The 21,631-nt window shown below is 43.5% G+C and overlaps 1 protein-coding gene across 3 annotated transcripts in view; it reads right to left on the bottom strand.

Moving 5' to 3' along the window:
• Window positions 1–1,988: 1,988 nt before the first annotated feature.
• Window positions 1,989–21,631, bottom strand: part of LOC111979391 (transcription factor E2-alpha) — a 40,590-nt gene continuing 20,947 nt past the window's right edge. Inside the window, exons 8-21 of one of the 3 annotated variants that reach the window (XM_024009895.2) lie at window positions 21,009–21,058; window positions 16,969–17,071; window positions 16,386–16,525; window positions 16,110–16,248; window positions 15,868–15,920; window positions 13,294–13,372; window positions 12,644–12,720; window positions 12,282–12,461; window positions 12,005–12,092; window positions 11,745–11,877; window positions 11,360–11,413; window positions 7,742–7,992; window positions 6,749–6,895; window positions 1,989–6,644 (exon numbers count right to left, since the gene is read on the bottom strand). In XM_024009895.2, coding sequence (XP_023865663.1) covers window positions 6,756–6,895; window positions 7,742–7,992; window positions 11,360–11,413; window positions 11,745–11,877; window positions 12,005–12,092; window positions 12,282–12,461; window positions 12,644–12,720; window positions 13,294–13,372; window positions 15,868–15,920; window positions 16,110–16,248; window positions 16,386–16,525; window positions 16,969–17,071; window positions 21,009–21,058 — 1,487 coding nt within the window. In that variant the 3' untranslated portion in view covers window positions 1,989–6,644; window positions 6,749–6,755. Of the gene's footprint in view, window positions 6,645–6,748; window positions 6,896–7,741; window positions 7,993–10,354; window positions 10,597–11,359; window positions 11,414–11,744; window positions 11,878–12,004; window positions 12,093–12,281; window positions 12,462–12,643; window positions 12,721–13,293; window positions 13,373–15,867; window positions 15,921–16,109; window positions 16,249–16,385; window positions 16,526–16,968; window positions 17,072–21,008; window positions 21,059–21,631 lie in introns of all 3 variants that reach the window. The other 2 variants (XM_024009896.2, XM_024009897.2) reach the window with 2 other exon arrangements.

Genomic DNA, 21,631 nt, shown 5'->3' with positions numbered 1-21,631 from the left:
CGTAGCAGCAAAGGGGGTAACATATTAATACACATGATTTTGGAATGAGATGTTCGACGAGCAGGAGTCCACATACTTAGATTTTGGAAGCTAATAGATTACATTTAGTTAAATGATGAGACAATAATTGTAATAAGAAGATACCATTTACATGTAAATATTGGTAACGRAAAAAAAATCTAAATAATTGCAGATTCAATAATGTTATTGAAACACTATGAAGCTATTTTAGCCTACAGATCACATATTGCAAACAAATAATCTGGCCCACACACATTTTGGATTTCTGTGCATCCTTCACAATAGCAAATCAATATCCCATAACAGTACTCGTTTTTCTCCCCGAACCTGCACATCGTCTCTCTTTTGTGGCACCAATGTGAGTACTTATGTTACTGGCAGGGGAAACAGTGTTGCGGTACTCTTGTGTGTAGTGGGTGAATAATAACAAGCAAACCCAACTCCGACCACCTCTCCAGATGGTCTCAGTTCGCTTCAGGGCCTCTTTCGAAAGGTCTGAGTTCCTTTGGAGCGAACAACACGGAGTTAAAAAATTGTCTGAAAGGGAAAACACCCGAAACCAGTGTATTGGCTGTGGATTGACTGCATTGTTTGAATGGAATGATGGCATATTGGCAGTTAATTTGAACTATTTATGGAATCATTCCCCTGAAACTGTCTGGCAAGCTAACAAAYATACAGTGCAGATAAATTCAAATTCATTGTTTTACAKAACATCTTATCACAGCACTTGCAAACCATRGTCGACCAACTCCCTGACCTTTATCCCATCAYAAGAAGGTTCACGTCCATTCTATTATTCTAATTCCTAACAGTATGGTCGTCACTAGCTGGCCAAGTTAAGAAGTCATAAACCCCACCTATTTCTATAATTTATGTTCTTTATATGYCTGATGACTTAATAATTAAGCAATAAGGCCCGAGGGGGTGTGGTATATGGCCAATATACCACCGCTAAGAGCTGTTCTTTAGGCACAATGCAATCCGGAGTGCTAGGACACAGCCCGTAGCATATTGGTCATATATTACAAAACCCAGAGGTGCCTTATTGCTATTATAAACTGGTTACCAACGTAATTAGAACAGTAAAAAGAAATGTTGTCATACCCATGGCATACGGTCTGATATACCACGGCTGTCAGCCAATCAGCATTCAGGGCTCGAACCACCAAGTGTATAATTATTAATAACACCTAATAGGTGTGTTTAACAAGGGAAATAGTCTGCGAATGTTGGCTAACATTCCATTTGCTTTGTGTTAGCCGCAACTGTTTGCTAAATGTTAGCAAACAGTCTGAAGGTAGTGTGCAGCGAGCACAAGTGTCAGTTTCGTGTCTAAACTGCCGCTGTTGACTAAGTAAGTATTTAGCCAAATTTWTCATTCTCACTGAGTCTCTCCTCTCATAGCTCTAGAATCATTGGAAATTGAATAATCAAACTGACATTGTATGGGGTCATTACTCAAAAAAATGCAAAGGACTGGAGAATATCAGAATTAGCCTGTAAATGGGGGAATACTTCCAGATCTGTCTTTAGTTGCAATGGAGTACAGACAGGTATACATTTATAGCCATATAGAATAGCCAGACCCTCTTCCCATCCAGCACTTTGTAATTATTCAAAACATAAAATGCTTGGAGATGTTTTAAAACACTTGGGGCATACTCAGCCACTTCTTTCAGGCTACCTGCAGCACACACCTTCACAAAAAAATTGCCAACAGATCCCAAATATTACGAGGCCTGAGGACTGAAAAGGAACAAAATGGTTGTATTGATGCTAGCCCAGGCGGCGATTCAACTATATTACTTATATCTACCTATTCCTTCTAAATCCATGAAGAGGGCGTGAGCGTGCACATCAGSGAGAAGGGTGGAATGACACTGTAGTAGACCTTCGCAGAGAGATAATCATGTTATTTTCAATACACAGTAGCCTACACACATAATAAAAGCAAATAATCTAAGTATGTTTTCAACCCTTTATTACAATGTTTTTTTTTCTCATTTAGGTATACAAGCTCAAAAAGACAGACATTGAAAAAATGTATATTTCTGTTATTAAAAATGGCACATTTATTGCTACATTACTGTTATATACACGACAGTTCTCAATATCTACTTTATATATAAAAAATAGGAAACTGGAGGCACTTTGAGGACAAATGGATTCTGTCCCCAATGTAAGAGAGACAGTGAGTTTTGTAGCAGTGTGTCCATCTGTTGAACAGGGCAGAGATTGGCAGACCATGAGAGGCCCCCTGGCAAAATACTAGTTGTGCATTTTGACAAGGGAAGTTCTAAGGATACTGTACTCAACATTCAGTTAATATTAACAAAAAGGAACACATGTCAGCGATGTTGAGTTTTCAAATCTCATTCGAGTAATAAATCAAAGACAATACGTGTCCTCTGTGAAACAGACAATTGCAGTTGAGGTGGAAATAATACATTATTGATACTAATGCTTAGGGTTTCACCTGGGGGGTGGTTATTATGAAAGACAAACTGACAAAGTCAAGAAAATACTGTTACAATTCAGTATCACTCTGCACGGGAAAATACTGTTTAGTTGATAATTAAAACAAAACTGGCCAAGTCCTGTATAGGTACACATACAGGACATGTCAATTTCAGATGTTTGATATGATAACAAAAATGAATCTCTGCCCTATTCAGTAGAAAATAAAGTTCAGACTGTTGCAAATAAAAAAATATGGACATCATACTCTACTCCACATGAGTATTGTTTCCAAATCGCCAATGGTTTGTACAGAAGATAAAAGGTCTGGGGACACTCCTATTATATAAACTTATAATAGGGCTCAGTAAATCAAAGCGGACTCAGTTGTTTGCCTAAATCTGAGATGCCATCACGAACTGACAGAAAAGGTGTAAAAAAAATTACTTTATAATTTATTTTCCTTTGGGAGCTAATAAGAATAATATTCATAGAGATTTACTGAAGCATTGCCCCACTCTTCCCTCCCATGTCAACCTTGTTTATCTGTAAAAGGTTCTCTTGGAAAGCCATACATGCAGAGACAATCACAATTCATCAGTGTTCAGGCACTGGTGAGTAACCACTAACAATGATCCCAAAGTCAAGAGAATGACTGAGGATGCCCTGTTCATTAATTCCTCATACATCTTTTTCTGTTTGTTTTGAAATGTTTAACTAGGACCAACAGACATTAACAATACAGCAACTGTAGACCTAGCAAGCCGAAAGGTATTGATATAAAATCTAACTTGTATGAAACACTACAATTTTGTTCCTTTTTCAATAGTTTTTACTAAATGTTTGCGTGACAAAGCTTGTCAATAGAGCCCCACGGTAGGAGTCATAATACACATAAAACCTAGCAATCAAACAGGGAAATGGTTCCAATTGTTTTTCCACCATTMATTTTTCACACAGGGRATTTTGGAAACACTTAACAAAGGGCTGCTGTGTTTCATGTAGGCTTACCCTGGCCTGACGGTTCGACAACCATGTAAATCTCTCAGACAAGGGGACTTTTATCAATATATTTCGGCTCCATTTACTCGGATTCAAAAATGCAAATGACCATCAAATTAGACCATGCAAAACTACAAATCCCTGCAAGCTCCTGCACACCATCTCAAGCTAACACCTTTGCTAACAGGTATTGTGTCAATTTACAACTTGCACAAGACAGTTCCCAGAATTGTAAATTTAAAGAAATTTAGCCAATTTATAAATTACAACAATTAGCTAACAGATTGTTAATCCAGAGATTACTGCCTTGATTCGGCAGTCTGGTCCAGATCATCATGGCATTTGTAGTTGTTTATGATCCCCCCCATTTTTTATTTTTAAAATACAAGCGAATATATTGTTAAATCACCTTGTCCTAAAAAGATTTACTCGGTTATCAAAACGTCACGCCAGGGTAAACCTACATGAAAAYRCAGCCCTTATTTTAAGTGCGTCTAAGMTCCCTGACGGGAAAAATGAATGGTGGAAAAACAATTGGAACCATATCTCTCCTTGGTTTTATGGGTATTATGACTCATACTATGGTACTCTATACTTGGACATTTCCATTTTCCTTTGATAGTGAGTAAGTAGTAATAACTGGTATCAATTACATATACAGACTTTTTGCAGTTTTTTTCTGAAACAGACATCCTCCAAATTACAGGTACTTCCAAAACAGGTTGGGGATGTTCTAGCCAGATTAGGAGTTGGCATGAACTACTTTTACACCAAAGCAACTGGCACGTCATGCTTTTCCCAATGGTAAAAAAAGAAGAAGAAAAGAGAGATCACTACGTTTGGGAGGGAAGAGAGACACTTAAAGTTTGTTCCTGGTATCTTTAAAATGAGTCGCCCTTACATTTAAACAATGTAAATGAAAAGAAAGTAAGCAATCCAAAAGAAAACTCATACAGCTATCTTACAAAGTAAAAAACAAACRAAAAACAAATCACTTCTACAAAAAGGAGGATCCTTACAAACAGGCTTTGTAAATTGTTCAAAACACCCAATGCTTCCTGTAATTTWAGGAACACAAAATTGTCCATCGATGGCAGTTGAATGCATTCAAGGGAAGATATCCATGACATTTCAGAATGCACACCACAAAATAAACCCTCTTGAAGTCCAACAGCCATTCCTTCTGTACGGGAGGCTATACGGATACGCATGGTGCCAAAATGAATGATGCAGCTAAAGGGCCGAGTGGAGACGAATGGCTTCGGTTCAGTCTGTCATCCAGATGAGCCCTCCACAGCTAGCTAGTTTATGCTGGCTAAAACAGCAGCATGGTGCTAGTTTAAAAAAATGACAACTTGTAAAAGAAAGTCATGTTTATTTCTATGGGCGAGTAACGACAAACCGGTGCGAATGACGTGGTGCTTGTCGGCGTGAGTTGCTTCCCACTGSGCAGCAGTATAACATATCCCCGGAGGTAGTTAAAAGGGGCCAATTTGTTCCATCCCACTTGATTTTATTTTGAGTAGGATAGCAGCCTACWTGAGAAATAACTTGTACTACTGGTAGTAACCATCTGGATGAGCAATTACTTAGCAATTACAAGTTTTAAATTCTTGCCRAATTTTCTAGCCACGAGCATAAACTAGCTAGCTGGGAAGGTCTCTTCAGACTGCCTGAGCTGAATCCGTTCAGCTCCACTTGACTCAGCTGCGCGACATACGCCATCAATTTGGGCACCAAGTGTGTCCATATAGCCTCTCCTCTTCAAACTAACTGTAGTCTACTGAAAACTGACATAGTCCGTCTTACATAGTCTTTTAAGGACGCATGACCTGGACATCTAGGTTTGCCTTGCCAACTGACGACACTTGCTCCACAAACGTGAAGAGGAGAAGGCGATGAAGGCAGGTGGTTGACTGAGTTTGGGGCAGAGTATACTGACCACGCATCCACATGGCCTGGCTGAAATGGAAACAGAACCAGAGGGGCAAAGACGGGTACGGTAGAGGGAGTGGAGGGGGAGAGGCTTGCTCTGGTTCAGAGCACACACACTTCCTGCATGTTTCAGTCCAATCTCCCCAAGACAGAGTGAGGAAGTCTTGAGATGACCATGCCAGAGTGATCCTGTGGAATAGTAGGTGAACGGGGAGTGGTTTTCAGCTAGTAGCGAGTCATCATGACCTGTCCTGGGTCTCGGTATGTATTGATGAGCTCACCTTCCTCACTGGCAGTCCTTCAACTCCACTCATGGCAGTGACGACAAACAGATGAAGACAAAATGGAAGGCTTGTAGGATCCCTGGATCAAAATAATACACACCATAATAAATCTTCAGACGGGCCTGTGTCTGGGCAGCCCTTACGAGAAGGCATAAACAAAGAAATATGGCCAAAGTTGGCTAGGGTTTCTTTTTTATCATTGTGCTATATAACAGCACTCTGCCTGCCAATTCAATAAGTGTCCATTCGTCACTATGACAGTCCAGTCTTTTCAAATCTGGTGGCTGGATACCTCAAACTCTACTTCTGTGTTTGACATTGAGGGGAAAAAAAAGTAAAAATGATGGTGGGGATGACGACGACGATTGTAACTTGCCCAAGCCTTGGCGTTATGCATGTACATCAGGCACATAGTTACTCATACAGGTTAGATTCTGATGTCACCTTTTCTTGTGATGAAAGTAAGACCTACTTTTCAGGTGGGAATGGCAAATGACTATCAAAAGGACACAAAATCCTAGGTTGCTCACATGAGCAATTGATCCAAAAATACTATTTGATCCAAACAAATGTTGCTCCCAACACATAAAGCAACTTCTTCAAAATGTCTTACAAAAACAAACAATACGCAAAAAAAATCATTGCGTTTAAATTTCCTCTGCCTGTGATCCAGTCTCTCCTTGGAGTTCAGGGTGTTTACTGTAAGTATTCTTCAAAACTCTGTGTGTATTGGTGTGTATGTGTTGTGTGTTCATGGTCAGGAATGTGGCCACTGGCGTTTGTCAGTTTTGTGTGTGTGTGTGTCTGTGTGAGAATGCGCTTCTCCACTATATGTGCTAGCATATATAGAGAGCACCTTTGTGGATTGACACACACTGAGATGCATGATAAGAGAATAAGGCCACGTCTTCTAAGAGCTGTACAAATCAAGAGGATCAGGAGCTGGAAGAGAGAAACAGGGATTGTTATATTATGGTAACACACATCATGCCACAATACATGCGATATGGACAGTTACAGTATGACAGCAGAGAATGACAACTTACCCAGGTGTTACATATGGCTGACAGAGTTGTGTCCATCGCCCCCTAACCCGGGGTGCCCCCCTCCCATCTGCATCTGGGGGTCCACCCCCGAAACCTTCTCTTCCTCCCTCCGCTTCAGACACGCTGCCTTGGGGTTCAGGTTACGCTCTTTAGGAAGAGGCCACACAGGTTAGAATCAGAGGGGTGGAGTGGATCTACAGGTTTTGGCTGAAACTTCAGGTTAACCGATGGTGAGCACAATCAAGAAGATTGTCAAAGAGATGGAGGCAAGAGGCAAGAGGCAAAACCATCAGGTTTCACAGTATATTCTAGTAAACGGAGAAGGTTAGGCGTATAGAAGAACGAGAGATGTTAAAAACAAAAAGGGTTAGAGTTAGACGGGCAAGGAAGGTRTGATTAAGGTGTAAATGCTGCGAGATTCTAGTCATGAAAGAAATATTTTTTWAAAGTATATCATCGGAAAGCATGGAGGACAGTAGACCAAAATGGTGAACGGAAGACACAGCTGGACAGGAAAGAGGAACGACCAGACGGCAGCAGTGGTGAGATCATTAAGTATTTGACAGAGGTGCAGCCCCCATTTTCCCCGCCTCCATCGGCATCTCTTTTTGCTCGCCCCTTTTCCATTATCCAAGAGGATAGAAGGACAGTCAGAGGCAGGTGAGTGCATATAGAGGTGAGACTGCTGGTTGGGTGGTTGAGTGGAGGTAGAGGGCCTATAGGTGAATCAAACTGGATCTGGAATTTTTGGTAAGGAAGCCTTCCACAGCTAAAAGGAAGCCCTATGTCGCACCTGCATCTCCAGGCACAGTATGATCTCTTTAGCCGTCATACTAGTCAAGTCCCAGTTGACTGGTTGGAGGCGGACATTACTGGGTTGGTTGGTACAGGAATCCCTACTTTGTACCTGCTTCTCCATGCCCAGTATTAAGAGCTAATTGGCTGAGTGAAGGTGGTTGGCGGTACTGGATCTATTCGTAAAGAGAGGCCTACCTCGGACCTGCTTCTCCAGACCCATTATGACCTGCGCGGCCTGCTGCAGGATGATGAGTTTGGTTTGGGCCTTGTCGCTGCACACGTGCACCTGCACCATCTTGCCCAGCTCCCTGAACGCCTCGTTAATGTCACGCACGCGCACCCTCTCCCGGACGTTGTTGGCCGAGCGGCGCTCCCGCTCGCGCTTCTCCTTCTCCTCGGCCGTCAGGTTCTCATCGTTCAGCGAGGCCGTGCTGCAGCTGCTGCTGCTGAGGAGGGAGGAGGGTCGTTATGGTACACCCCAACACCTGCCGCTTTTACCCTCCAAGTTGCCCCTAACTACAGCCCTAAGGACAATTTCTGCGGAAAGTTTCCTTGGATAGCAAATTGCTGTTCCAGGGTCAGTTAGCTCATCGTTAGATCTGATCCTAGACGAGCATTTAGGGGCAGCCTCTCCCTGGAGTGTGACCTCAGAGGGGCTACAGCATTCCCTGCACACTACTCAATTCACATCCTAGAGCAGACGGCCTGGTTGGCTGAAGGTGACAGCAGTCATTATTTAAGTGCCATATTTGGCCAGGAGGCCAGCAGCAGAAAGCTGTGGAGGTCCGGATGGACAATGTATTCCAGTGAGGAGGATGGGGTCACGGATGGATGATCCCAGTGGAGTGGCGCCAAGGTGCAGGAGAGCGAGAGATCGAGCGGAGGGATGGACCGCCAAGGACATGGTACTAGAATCCTTTTCTTTTTTTTTTTTTTTACATGGAGGAAGCCTAAGGCCAGAGCACTACTGTTACTGTCAACGAAGGCACCGCGTAGGACCTTGCAAATGACATTCACTTCCGACGAAAGAAAATTGGCATGTAACAACAAAACCGTATTCGCAAAGCAACTTTATTACTTCTCGGCAGACTTTCACTTGGCCAAAATAGATCATTTTAGGGTTCTTTTGTCAAATTGAGCGTTTTGAATGTTGAGCCGTTATGGCTTGACAACTATCAGACCAAATGTTCCAAATGGAATCTGACAAAGCCAAGACTGTGTCTTCTGCTGATCAGGGTCCAGGGTGGGAGTCAGAGGATAATATGAGGCCTTTTGGGGGGGCGGGGTGGGCTGTCAGTTAGGATGTAAGAAGACCAAGGAAGAGAGGGAGAAAGAAGGAGAAAGAGAGCGACACACCCTCTGGCAGGTCTAGATCATACACAAGGCCAGAGAGGAAGCCAGGGGGGAGAGCTTGGGAAACAGGACAACAGAGCTGAATGCCACTGGTGCCTCATGTTAAATACATCAGCGGCCATAGATGTATTTATCTGAATGAAAGGAAGCTGAAGTCACTGCTGCCATCTGCAAAAGTAAACGACGAAAAGAGGAAGAGGGAGGGGGTTGAAGAGAGGGAGAGGCGTGGAGATGACCAACGAAATCAGTACATTAAAAAGGTTAACATTTGACAAATAAGGGCATGCAACAAAGACATTGCAATAGGGAAGTGAAGGGTTAAGTTACTACATTGAGGAGGAATGGGATAGGAGCAGAACAGTGAGCCCGTCCATCCAATCAATACATAGAGGGGGGGGGGGGGGGTCAATGCATAGAGCCAGACACAGATAACAGTAACACACTTGTAGAAACAGAAGTGGTGAGGTCTTGTTTTTAAAACAACTTGAGGGGTAAATGTCAAATGACAGCTGCCTGAATTTTTTTGGGTTGTTGTTGTGGATAACAGAGGAGACAAGCCCATATAAGTTAAACCAAGAGAAATAAAACAAGACTAGAATGTATCTTGGGACTGGTGATATATTGCTTATGAGTGTTTTACATTTGGAAAAAATGTAAAACCCCCCCAGACAAAAAAAACACATCTTCACACTTCAAAATTGGGCCATTAGCCAAAGCTGATGAAACGAATACAGAAGCCATCATCTGGTCCTGAAATCATTTCAACGTGAAGTATAAGATAACAATGTTGTTAAAAAGAAAATGTGTGTTGCTAAGGCCTCAGACAAGAAGCACAGTGATTGGACACAGACAGCGATAGAAGCAAATAAAGGAAATCAGAGATGTAATGTTAATATAGTGGAAGGTGAGGCAGAGTCACATGAAGCATATTTTACAGTGGAGACAGCCCAGACAGACAGCCCCATGCCATTTAGAGCAGGCAACACATACTTCACCAGACCAGACATGAGTTCAGTGCTGGCCTGTATGTGTCCACAGCAGCAAGGCCTTATAGGACTGGAGAAGGGCTAGTCCCAAAACAGTCTAAATAGCCTGCTTCCTCATCCCCTTTCCTCCCATCATCACTGATCAACAAACACAACTTGATGGTTGGAAACTAGTCTAAAGGCAGAATCTCAATACTTGAAAGTGGCCTCCCCTCCTAGTCTCCTCTCCTTCATCTGCAATGATCTAAAAACACAGAACAGGTGAAAGCAATATGGACTGACACCTTTCCAATTACATCACATCAATGAAGGAAGAGAGCCACAGAGACCAAACCATTCAAGACTATCGAGACACATCCCAGGGCCTTCAACCTGAAGAATAGGAGACTAGAAACTCCGAAATTGGGACGCGGCCCTACCCTGGTCTTTTCTCCTGTCTAAACCTGGACCCCAGTGACAGCACACTGACCTCGGACTTGCTGCTCCAGGTTGAGTATAACATTAACGGCCTGGTGCAGAATGAGCAGTTTGGTCTGGGGTTTCTCATTAGTCAGGTGGAGCTGACACATGCGGCCCAGCTCCTTAAAGCCCTCGTTGATGTCCCGCACGCGCAGACGCTCGCGGGCATTATTCGCCACCCGCCGCTCTTTCTCCCGCTCCACCTTCACCTCCGGCGGCAGATCCTCGTCGTCCTCGTCCTCATCATCACGACTGATGAAAAGTCATTGTGGGCCACGGGGGGAAGGTTTGGTTGGAAGGGGGGGATAGAAGACATTACATGGGTATGACTGACATATTTACTAACATGGACAAGACTGTCCAAACAAGTATTGTTTCGTTCACGCTAGATAATTACTAAATTTTATCATTCGGGGAGAGTGCTGTACTACTTTGTGGACTTTGATTACAAAAAGTACTTTCTTTAATTAAGTACTTTGGGGCAAACTTGTTGCTAGAAACTTTACAACAAAACAGGACTTTATATAAATCATCAGTTACATATTTCTGATAGAACATAAACAGCTTTCCTTTATAAATGTAGAACATTTTCTTATGGTAAAAGCCAGGTTTACATTCATGAAATAGCTCTGACATGATACCGTCTTATTTAACTGAAATGCAAGGCAACAAATTGAACATTCACATTCATAATACTTACGCCATCAGATATTAAACTCAGGTTATCTGCTTCAGAGATTGTATGCTATACGAATGTGTTATAATTTCAAGATTTTGTACAAACCATTCTCAAGGTACTAACAGCACGGCTCAAAAAAAAAGAAAAAAAAGAAAAGAGAAAAAGTTTGCTATGCCTGAGAATAAAACATTTTTACGCTGAAATTCTGCCCACAGTCTAAAATGGTTCTGATATAATCCGTTTTTTTAAATTATTCTCAAAATAATTAAATAGCCATCTATATTTATGGCCACACCCCTTTAAGTGTGAGGCTCACGTGATTGGATGCAGACTTACTCTGCTCCCGTGTCTGATAGGGAGGAGGAGAAGGTCTGGAAGGAGAACATCTCTCTGAAAACAACGGTAGACACGAGGGCAAAAATGACAACAGTGCTACGGAGAATCACCTCTTTTTGGGTGCTGGGGCCGTGTTAAGTTGAAATAACGATGGCAAACCTGCACTCCCTGAATACATTTAATCACTTTCAAGCAGCAGATGATTTAAATCATTAAATAAATCATGATAATGTTTAGTGAGTGAGAGTTTACCCCCTTTATGACAGTGGCACAGACCCCACATACGCGCGTCTCAAGTTAGGATTTGGCCGAGAGAGACGGACTTCAAATCATATGGATGTGTGTGTTTCTGATATGTTTTATCGCTATCAGAAGGGTTAGTCACCTTGTTCGAGTGCGGGCCTTCGAGTCTTTCTTCTCATCCTCTGACTTGTCAGCCACAGAGGAATTCTCGTCATCCTCCTTGTCCTCCCTTTTGATGTCAGAGCCACTGGATGAGTGTGTGGAGCGAGGGAGGCCTGAGGGAAGATGGGGGGGGGGGGATAAGTCAATGAAAAGCACAGCAGATAATTTGAGAAAGAGAGATAGTCACAAACATTGTGTGTCTAATGAAATTATGAGGAAAAGAGGGGGGGGTGAACTCACTGGTGAAGCCTTCGGGCTGGCTGCCAGAGGGAGGGCCGTGATGACCATGCACACCCCCACCAGTCGAGTCCTCGTGGTGGTTGGACATCTATAGAGCAGATGAGAAACATGGTATTAGGCAAGTAGACTGTACTACGGACACGTAGGTGTTACATTGGTATCACATGGAGGATGTACATAATAGTGTGACACTAATCAATGGACATAACACCCTAAACCATTACACGACCCATGTGGCTAGATAGGGCCACTAAGTATTTATCCTTCCTGTTCTTACCAGGTTGGGCAGTCTGTTGGCCAATCCCAGGCCAGCATTGTTGAAGGCCTGGGCGAGCCCTCCTATCCCAGCGCTGAGGAGGCTGTGCATGTCAGCCAGCCCCCCTGGACCCCCTTGTCCCCCGGCGTGACGCTGGAGCACATGGATGGCCTCCTCCAAACGATCCTCCATCTTGTTTTGCTGTAGGGGGGAGGGGGAAAGGGYGGGGTTAAGTAAAACTAATGAGTCAACACTGTTAATTTATCGATTTTAATTCATCCAACTTGCTTAGGATCAAGGTGGTATTTTTGATTCTCTAGTGCTGTTACTAATACCAGTGCCACTGCACACATGCATGGAGTTGAACATGATAAGTTACTCACCAGAGCCTGCAGTCCACCCTCGAAGTTTGGAGAGGGTGTGGCCTGTCCCGAGCCCCGAGGCCACTGAGAGGCAGAACCTACAGAGGTAGAGACATTGAGCATCTGGACAACAACCTTACGGGTCTGTGAAAATATAGTCGGCGCTAACGGCAAGAGTGGGTCTGTCCAGCTACCAGGCAAACGGTCCATACGGCTAAAAAGCAGTCAACCCTAAACCCCATTTCAGACGTCACACTCAAAGCACTGTTGTCAAGCAAGAACCTAATCCTATTACTCAGTTCCACTCTAAACCAATAGATGGAGCCATATTATCATTGTAATCAGTGTCATTTAAGCTTCCTCTGCCTCTGAAAAATATATTTTCTTGTTGTTTTCCATGTGGCTGTAACCTTACACCCCAGGATAGTGCCCCCCAAGGCCTAAAACAGGTGTGATCTCATAGGTCAGTGATTCACTAATGTTTTTGCCCTTTCACCCACCCAAAGACTTAGCAAAATAACGCCTTATTCTGTCGTGAATTAAGACTGGGCTAGGAACTAGCAGTAGGCTCCAACCCACCATTTGGGAAACACAAGGCTAAGTTAGACTAAGGACTAACTAACCCAGGTGCAATCCTCCTAGCTACAGGTGTATTCTCCCTGCCCACTCACCTGCTATGGCCTGGGGAGAGCCCACTGGAGTAGACGGAGATGATGGGAAGGTGTTGCTGTTGTGATCTGAGGGATAAATCTACACAGAAACAAAAAACATGAAATGGTGGGTGTTTCTCAATATGCATACTACCGTGCTCCACACGCATGTTCCAGGTGCCTTCTTAAGGGACGTTCTTGTGGAGGATGAGAGTGTGGAGAACGCATAAAACAGTACATTTGAGAAGCGCTCGCACTCCCCCTACTGTATTACCTCACGCTGCACCTCCCCAATGAACCTTTTTCCAGCCAGGACAATGGCAACAATAGAGACGAAACAAGATGTACACAAAGCAAACATTTTATTTGATAGTTATCAGCTAGATGTGTAAATTGTTGTTATCTGGCCAGCTAGCTAAACATGCAAAAATGACCTAAAATGAATGTTATGCAAGGTACAGTAGATTTTAACTCTTTGTGGGTAGCTACCTAACACTTCTTTGTGGCTTGCCAGTTAGCACTACAAGCAAAAATGACCTAAAACCAAATGTCATCCAAGGTAGATGTAAATTCTTCGTGGATATCTGGCTAACTAACAGTAGTAGCTAGCCAGTTATCACTACAGACGTACTATGGGCTTGCAACCTACAGTGGGTATTGTAGGCAGGTAACCATGCCAAAATTTATACAGCATGTATTTATTAACGTATCAAGTTAAAATATTGTAGTCAGGCAACATATGAGATGTGAATAGGCAACACTTCRTTCCAAAGTCRGAGTGTATTTTCTCTCACGTCAGCTCAAATAATTGATTTCAAGAAAATGTACATAATTTTTTATGTGGTTGCTTCATATTTCTTTGCATACTAACCATTGAAGCAGTCACGAAGTACGCATTCAAGAAGTGCCCTCCGTGCTCCGTTTCGAATACTTTGATTTGGACTCATGCTCCAATTTGCATGCTAAGAGCATGGTAGTATGCAATTTGAGAAACACCATTCAATAGTAAGATCTGTGACACAGAGAACTACATAAGACTCTGCATTATCTTTTATTTGCAGATCGTTTTTTCTAGGGCTGTCCCAAACGAGAAAATATAATCATCGTCGACCGAAAGTCGGCTGCTCTTTTGACCAAATCGATTGGTCGACATTTTTAAAACGTGTATTTTTCCCATATATAGACACACCCAATGTGTTTTAATAAAATCAACTATATACATTGATCTTGTCTGATGCTTTAAGCTTACGGTTTGATGAAGACAAGTGCCTCAAGAGGGCGCCAGAGAWCTAGATAACCAGAAGGAAAAAAAACTTAATCTGACCCAACTATTGTCCTCCCGCTCCAGCTGGTTTTCGCAGATTCTGCCATTACTCTCCTGAAGGTGCCAGTAAAAGGCTACACGAGGAGTCGGCAACCTTTTTTCATGTGGATTGACAATTTATCAAACTATTTCTACCGATCTRCGTGCCCGTTATGATTTTCATTAGCACATTTTCTTGAAACAGTTGAATTTAAATGTATAATAACATCTTCATATCTCAAAATCATTGTCATGGGGTGAATCAAAATTCTATCCAACTCCAAATGAAAAGGATACAAACCTAAAAAGTAACTTCTATTGCCATCTATGTAAAAATAGTCTATATAAAGCCAAATAAAAACAGTAGTAAATATCCTGATAAAAATAAATATCCGATGAATCACAATGTTGCAGACAGACCATGTGTAGCCAAACTTGAAACATTGTATCAACTACTAACTTGAGTTCTGCCCGAAGCATGTGCTAGGGAACGTGCAACGTTGTATAAAATATTCTGGGCCCTCGAGAGTTTCCTGCGCCAGTGAGCTCAGGACAGACAGTTGTAGGCCATTTATGGGGAATTTATGTACACTACCAATCAAAATGCAAACAATTCACACAATGAAGTTATGAAACAATGAATGTGCACAAATTGGCGGGGGAGACATATTCTGGAGAGAGAAGTGCATTGTGCATATGGTCAATCTGACATCTGCATTGGCCATGCAGCATTTAAGGTGATACGGCCTCAGAAGAAGGTAGGGCATTCATACTTCTAGCGCTTCGTGGAGCAGAGCAGAGCTGTTTTCAAGGAAGTAAGTTTGTGTTTATACAGGATGTACTGCCCCCACCTACAGTCAACCAGTCATGTCAATGAGGAGCTATACAGAGCCCTCTGCATTGTTACAAAATGTGGTTAGGCGATGCGGTACAGAGCTGGATTTGGCCTCTGCATGCATCTGGAGGCTCTGCAATTGTGTCACACTGTCCATATGGAGCCCCCGACCACATTTTCGTATCAATCATATATTGGCTTTTAGTCTAGGCCTCAGCAATGGATTAGTTCACTGAGACGGGCACATATATATCACACACACACACACGTTACTGCTCGACTAAAACAAATTTAGGTCGACCAACAGCCTAACAAAAAAAGAAAATACAAAATAAATAAATCGACCAGTCGACTAATTGGGTTCAGCCCTAGTTTTTTTTCTTGGTCTCGGTGGATCAATCAACATGGCATAATGACTGAAGACTATGGTTGATGTGGTCTGTGCGATTCTACTCACCGATGCCAGGGCTTTGCCGATCTCATCTCCTGAGCTTCCTGTCCCCCGGTTGGCTGTGATGAAACAATAAAGTAGACAGCAAACTATTATAATTGACATTTCCATTTTGAAGAACATATAGAAGTAAAGGGAGAAACAAACAAAGGAAGGGCCAGAAAGTGAGAGAAAGAGAAAAATAGACCGAAACAGGAAGCTATATAGAAAAAGACAGTCTACATAGTGTCAGTGGTAGACAGTCATACCCATGATGGTGTCTGTTCCGTTGATGGGGGAGGTGTGGTTGGAGACTCCATAGCCAGTGGATCCTGAGTGGAAGCTCCCGTTCACCTCGCTGCCGTGCAGGGGGTAGTTCTGGGGCGAGAGAGGCAGCGGCTGGCGTTTCTGCACAAAAACAGGCTTAGAGTCATTCTCTGTGTTTTGGGAGAGAGCGAGATGACAGTGGTGTGTACTACCATCTTATGTAACCTTTATTTAAACAGAGAACCTGTTGGTGTATGTGTTTGTGACAGAAGTCTCACCAGTCTGTCCTGGGGGTTGATGGCTGTGAAGGGTGTAGGCTGGCCCAGGTGGGGGGAGTTACCCAGCATGGCTGTAGAGTAGCCCGGCTGCCCCATCGACCCGCCAGAACTCCATGGGTCAGGGGAGGGGTGCAGGCCTTCTGTCAGGGGGAAACCAGGGGAGGGTGTTTGTGTGTGGACAAAAGAGAGGGTGAGCCCCAGAGGGACGAGCAGCATCCAGAGATAAGACAATAAGGGGCCACAACATATGAAGCATGTCACATCCGCCTGATGACTTCATCCTAGTGTACAGATAGACACACAGGGCAGGCGGAGGATCACGTTAGCTCGGGGCTTTGGCTCACTATCACACTGCCAGCAGGTGTTTCCACAGGCAGAAATAGAGAAAATAAAAGACAGGAATGGGTCATCGCCATAGACATCACTGGTCAGCTAATGCATTATTCAATTGATTAACCTCACCTAAAACGGTGTTTTGTTCCACTTTCTCCATATAGCAGAGTTATCACTAGGGGCTAACCCACTCTGATAAGTATACTGTGTAGTTTTGGCCCCCAGACACGATCTGGTATAAAGTACTGACCTTGCATGTAGAAGGAGCCGGGGTAGGCTACATTTCCAGGCTTGGAGGCAGGATACCCTGCACCGTCTCTGTTATATTCCTCTCCTGAGGCCGATGCATACACCTACAGAACACACACACAGTAGGGAGATGAGTACGTCAAACGGACTATTTTCTAATAATATTTCCCAATTGATTGGAAATAGTAGAGAAGGTGTGGTCAAAAAAACGTGTATCGATATCTTGATTAGGATACCCATCCCTCCCTTCATACCCTTGTACAATATAGCATTTATCAATTGTTGTTTTTTTTCAATTGAGGAGTATGTATTTTTATTTATCAATTCAAAATCAACAGCCTCTGACATTTGAGGACACTGGGTCATTGACATATCTCTAGAACTAAGCAGTGTGGCAGGTTTTTTAACAGACTGAAAATAACAAGTCCACAGACACACACACACACTCCCAGTCTTAATACGGCAACCYTTTGGCCACATTAAAAGACTACTACAAGAAAACTCTGGCTGCATCTGAAATACATTTTCTCCTTTCGTTTTACGTAATTATTTGGCCTATACACAGTACAGCCCAAACTCTGTACACCTGTATAATCTGCTGGAAATTATTCACACCCCTTGACTTTACCCACATTTTGTTAGGTTAAAGCCTTTTACAAAAAATTTATTCATTGTTATTTTTCCACAATCCACACATAATACCCCATAATGACAGCGAAAAAACAGGTTTGAAATGTTAGTAAATTTATAAAACATTTAAAAAAACACTGAAATATCACATTCACATAAGTATTCAGACACTTTACTCTGTTGAAGCACATTTGGAAGCGATTACAGCCAAGTTTTCTTGGGTTTGACACTACAAGCTTGGCACACCTGTATTTGGGGAGTGTCTCCCATTCTTCTGTGCAGATCCTCTCAAGCTCTGTCAGGTTGGATGAGGAGCGTCGCTGCACAGCTATTTTCAGGTCTCTCCAGAGATGTTCGATCGGGTTCAAGTCCGGGCTCTGTCTGGGCCACTCAAGGACATTCAGAGACGTGTTACGAAGCCACTCCTGCGTTGTCTTGGCTGTGTGCTTAGGGTCGTTGTCCTATTGGAAGGTGAACCGTCGCCCCAGTCGGAGGTCCTGAGCAAGGATCTCTCTATACTTTGCTCCGTTCATCTTTCACTCGATCCCGACTGGCTAGTCGCCCAGTCCCTGCCGCTGAAAAACATCCCCCCAGCATGATGCTGCAACCACCACCACGTTTCACGGTAGGGATAGTGCCAGGTTTCCTCCAGACGTGACACTTGGCATTCAGGCCAACAAGTTCAATCTTGAATCTACTTTCTCATGGTCTGAGAATCTTTAGGTGCCTTTTGGCAACTCCAAGTGGCTTGTCACGTACCTTTTACTGAGGAGTGGCTTCCGTCTGGCCACTCTACCATAAAGGCCTAATTGGTGGAGTGCTGCAGAGATGGTTGTCCTTCTGGAAGGTTCTCCCAACTCCACAGAGGAACTCTGGAACTCTGTCAGAGTGACCATCGGGTACTTGGTCACCTCCCTGACCAAGGCCCTTCTCCCCCGATTGCTCAGTTTGGACGGGCGGCCAACTCCAGGAAGAGTTTTGGCGGTTCCAAACTTCTTCCATTTAAGAATGATGGAGGCCACTGTGTTCTTTGGGAACTTCAATGCTGCAAACGTTTTTGGTACCCTTCACCAGATCTGTGCCTCGACACAATCCTGTCTCGGAGCTCTACGGACAATTCCTTCGACCTCAAGGCTTGGTGTTTGCTCTGACATGCACTGTGGGACCTTATATAGCCTTTCCAAATCATGTCCAATCAATTGAATTTAACACAGGTTGACCAATTAAGTTGTAGAAACATCTCAAGGATGATCAATGGAAACAGGATGCGTTGAGCTCAATTCAGAGTCTCATAGCAAAGGGCCTGAATATTTATTGAAATAAGGTATCCGTTTTTATTTGTAGTAAATGTGCAAAAACTTCTAAAAACCTGTTTCGCTTTGTCATTATGGGGTATTGTGTGTAGATTGTTGAGGATTTTTTATTTATTTCATCCATTTTAGTTTAAGGCTGTAACGTAACAAAATATGGAAAAGGTCAAGGGGTCTGAATACTCTCCGAAGGCACCGTAGGTTCAATACACTGCCTTGAACTAATGACATGGAGGTTTCCATTAACCCAGCACAAACTCCTTATGATCCAAATACCTGACATCCTCTTAATGCTCTGTTACCAAGACAACAAATGGTTTCTTTAATGGTTGAAAAAAGCCCTCAACTTACTGCTTCTTCTCTGTGATCTCAGGGCCTTACGGCTAGGTTTGCGATATGTGGTGTGTGTGTTACACACATGATCAAGTTAGGTCTGGTTAACACACATGATCCAGTCTCCTCTGTGGCTTGCAGAGCATCAACCATAGGATTGCTAGTAGTCTCTGGCATGTCACTAAAGAGGTGAAGGTCCTGAGGTTGTGAACTAGCAGAGCCCTCAGAATCAGCTCTATTCTGGCAGGGGTTAGAGAATCAAACTATGCGCCCGACAACTCAGATCTTACACAGTGAAGTTTTTTCTGTTATTTGATTGAACAGAGAGAGGAAGAGAGGAGGAGAGGAAGAGAGGAGGAGAGGTACAAAAGGGAATGGAGAGATGCACTACTAATTACTGTGCCATCTGCCCATTCCTGGACTGCAGCCAACTCTACGGGCAGCTGGGATAGAGGGATGGGGGAGGGAGAGACGAGGGGTGGAGGGGGGGCGAGAGAGAACAGAAAGGAGGGTAGGAGAGGAAGTAGAGCACACAAGAGAGAGGGAGAGAAAAAAGATAGGGAGTTGAAGGGAGAGCGACAGAGGGAGAATAGGAAGGAGAACATGGGAAGAGCAGAAACGGTATAGTGAAGTCAGGTAATGGTCAGGTCTGCATGTCATCCCTTAAGTAATCTGTGGACGAGGGTGCTGGGCTGGAAGGAATGCAAGCACATCTCTAAAATAAATGGCCCTATAAATATGACCCTCTATAAAAACATGTCTAAATAAATGAATGGGTGAATGAGTAGGGCTCGGTTTATTTTTTCACCTCGTCGGCAGTGTAAAGGCACACAGCTGTGCGTCTGGAGGCTCTCTCTCTGCCAGTTAGGCTGCTGCTCTAAACACCAGGGAGAAGCCTGCCATGCCACTGGGACTCTGTGTGTGGGGGGGGGGGGGGGGGGGTAGTCTGGGTATTGGGGTGCACACTCAGTGACGATGAGGGCTGGGAGGCATTTTAAGTATGGGGGATGCAAAAACAATGGGAGCATTCCTGATAATGGGTGGGGAAAAGGTGTGGATATGGTTGGGTAGGTGGGCACATTTTGGGTTTGGCGAGGGCAAAAGGTCTGAGATGGGTGTGTGTTCTTAAGGGGCAAATAGGCAGACTAGGGTATGGCAGTCTGGTAAGAGGGGGGGTAATGGTGGGGCTGGAGAGGGGGACAGTTTTACAGGCTTTGGTGTTCCATTTATATTTCAAGGTTGGACATTAGCACAATGGGGGCACCAATTGTTGTCACCTGGTTAGTCAGTATGTTACACCTGTGCTGGCTTGTCATCTTGTTAGTCAGAAGAAGTTTCAACTGTGCACAGATGATATTTAAGAGTGGCTGGCCCAGTGCTCCAGTTGTCTTGATAGACGCGAAAGGTTAACACCTTTAGTTGGCTCTCTATTTGATTTCCAGAAAAACATTCCTTTGTCTGATTTCCCTGATTTGTTTTCCCCCCACCTTTTTTGGTTTGCTTCCTGTCTTTAAGTTTGATGTGTTTGTCTTCTTCTTTTGTTTGCCTCTTAGTGGTTAAATTTAGTGGGCGCTCATGGTGAGTGTCTTTTAGGTCCCAGTTGTTGTTGCTATGCAACTTTCAGTGGACACCCCTGTGACTGTCATTTAGAGCCCCTCCTAAAACCCCACCTGTTTTGTTTTAATGGTTGTTGTCAGTAACTCTGTTAGTTCCCTCTTCTGTTTGGAGCGACTTTTGGTTTCATGCTGGGGAACGTAACAGTACTTACCGAAGAGGGCAGGCCAGGGGGAACTTTCCTGATCTTTTTTGGCTGGGCATCTGAACACACCACACACACACACACACACACACACACACACACACACACACACACACACACACACACACACACACACACACACACGATGAAACAGAGTTATGAAAGCAGTTAAGGGCATTCCAAATAATTTTCCATTTGGTAAGCGCTGTGCTGGTAGCTATATCTGTCTTTATGGCACATAACTTCATCAAATGTAATCTAATCTTATACAACCAATATGCAGCGGCCTCACACCACCTCTCCTTCCATTGAATCCCCTACAGGTTTAGCAGAAGTGAGATTTCTCAGGTTCTTATTTTAAAAGCTAAGTAGGAGAAGTGAAGGTAATCACAGTCGGAAATATGAACCAGAATAAAGAGCAACTCCTCTCCTTTGACAGTAAAAGTGGAGCGGATACGGTCATGAATTCCATGTGATTTTGTACAAAGAGGTAGCAATTAGTCGACAGTATACATGTAGAACTAGGGCTGGGCGATTTGGCCTAAAACGCATCTCTAACTTTTCCACGATATACATCTAGATTWAAAAAAAATRWTCTCTAAATAAGCTTATTTAGGTAAAATGCWCTGCAT

Source organism: Salvelinus sp. IW2-2015, linkage group LG19, assembly GCF_002910315.2.
Source record: "Salvelinus sp. IW2-2015 linkage group LG19, ASM291031v2, whole genome shotgun sequence".
Taxonomy (NCBI): Eukaryota; Metazoa; Chordata; class Actinopteri; order Salmoniformes; family Salmonidae; genus Salvelinus; species Salvelinus sp. IW2-2015.
The sequence above is the reverse complement of the archived record's forward strand: the minus strand, read 5'-3'. Positions and strand labels throughout refer to the sequence as shown.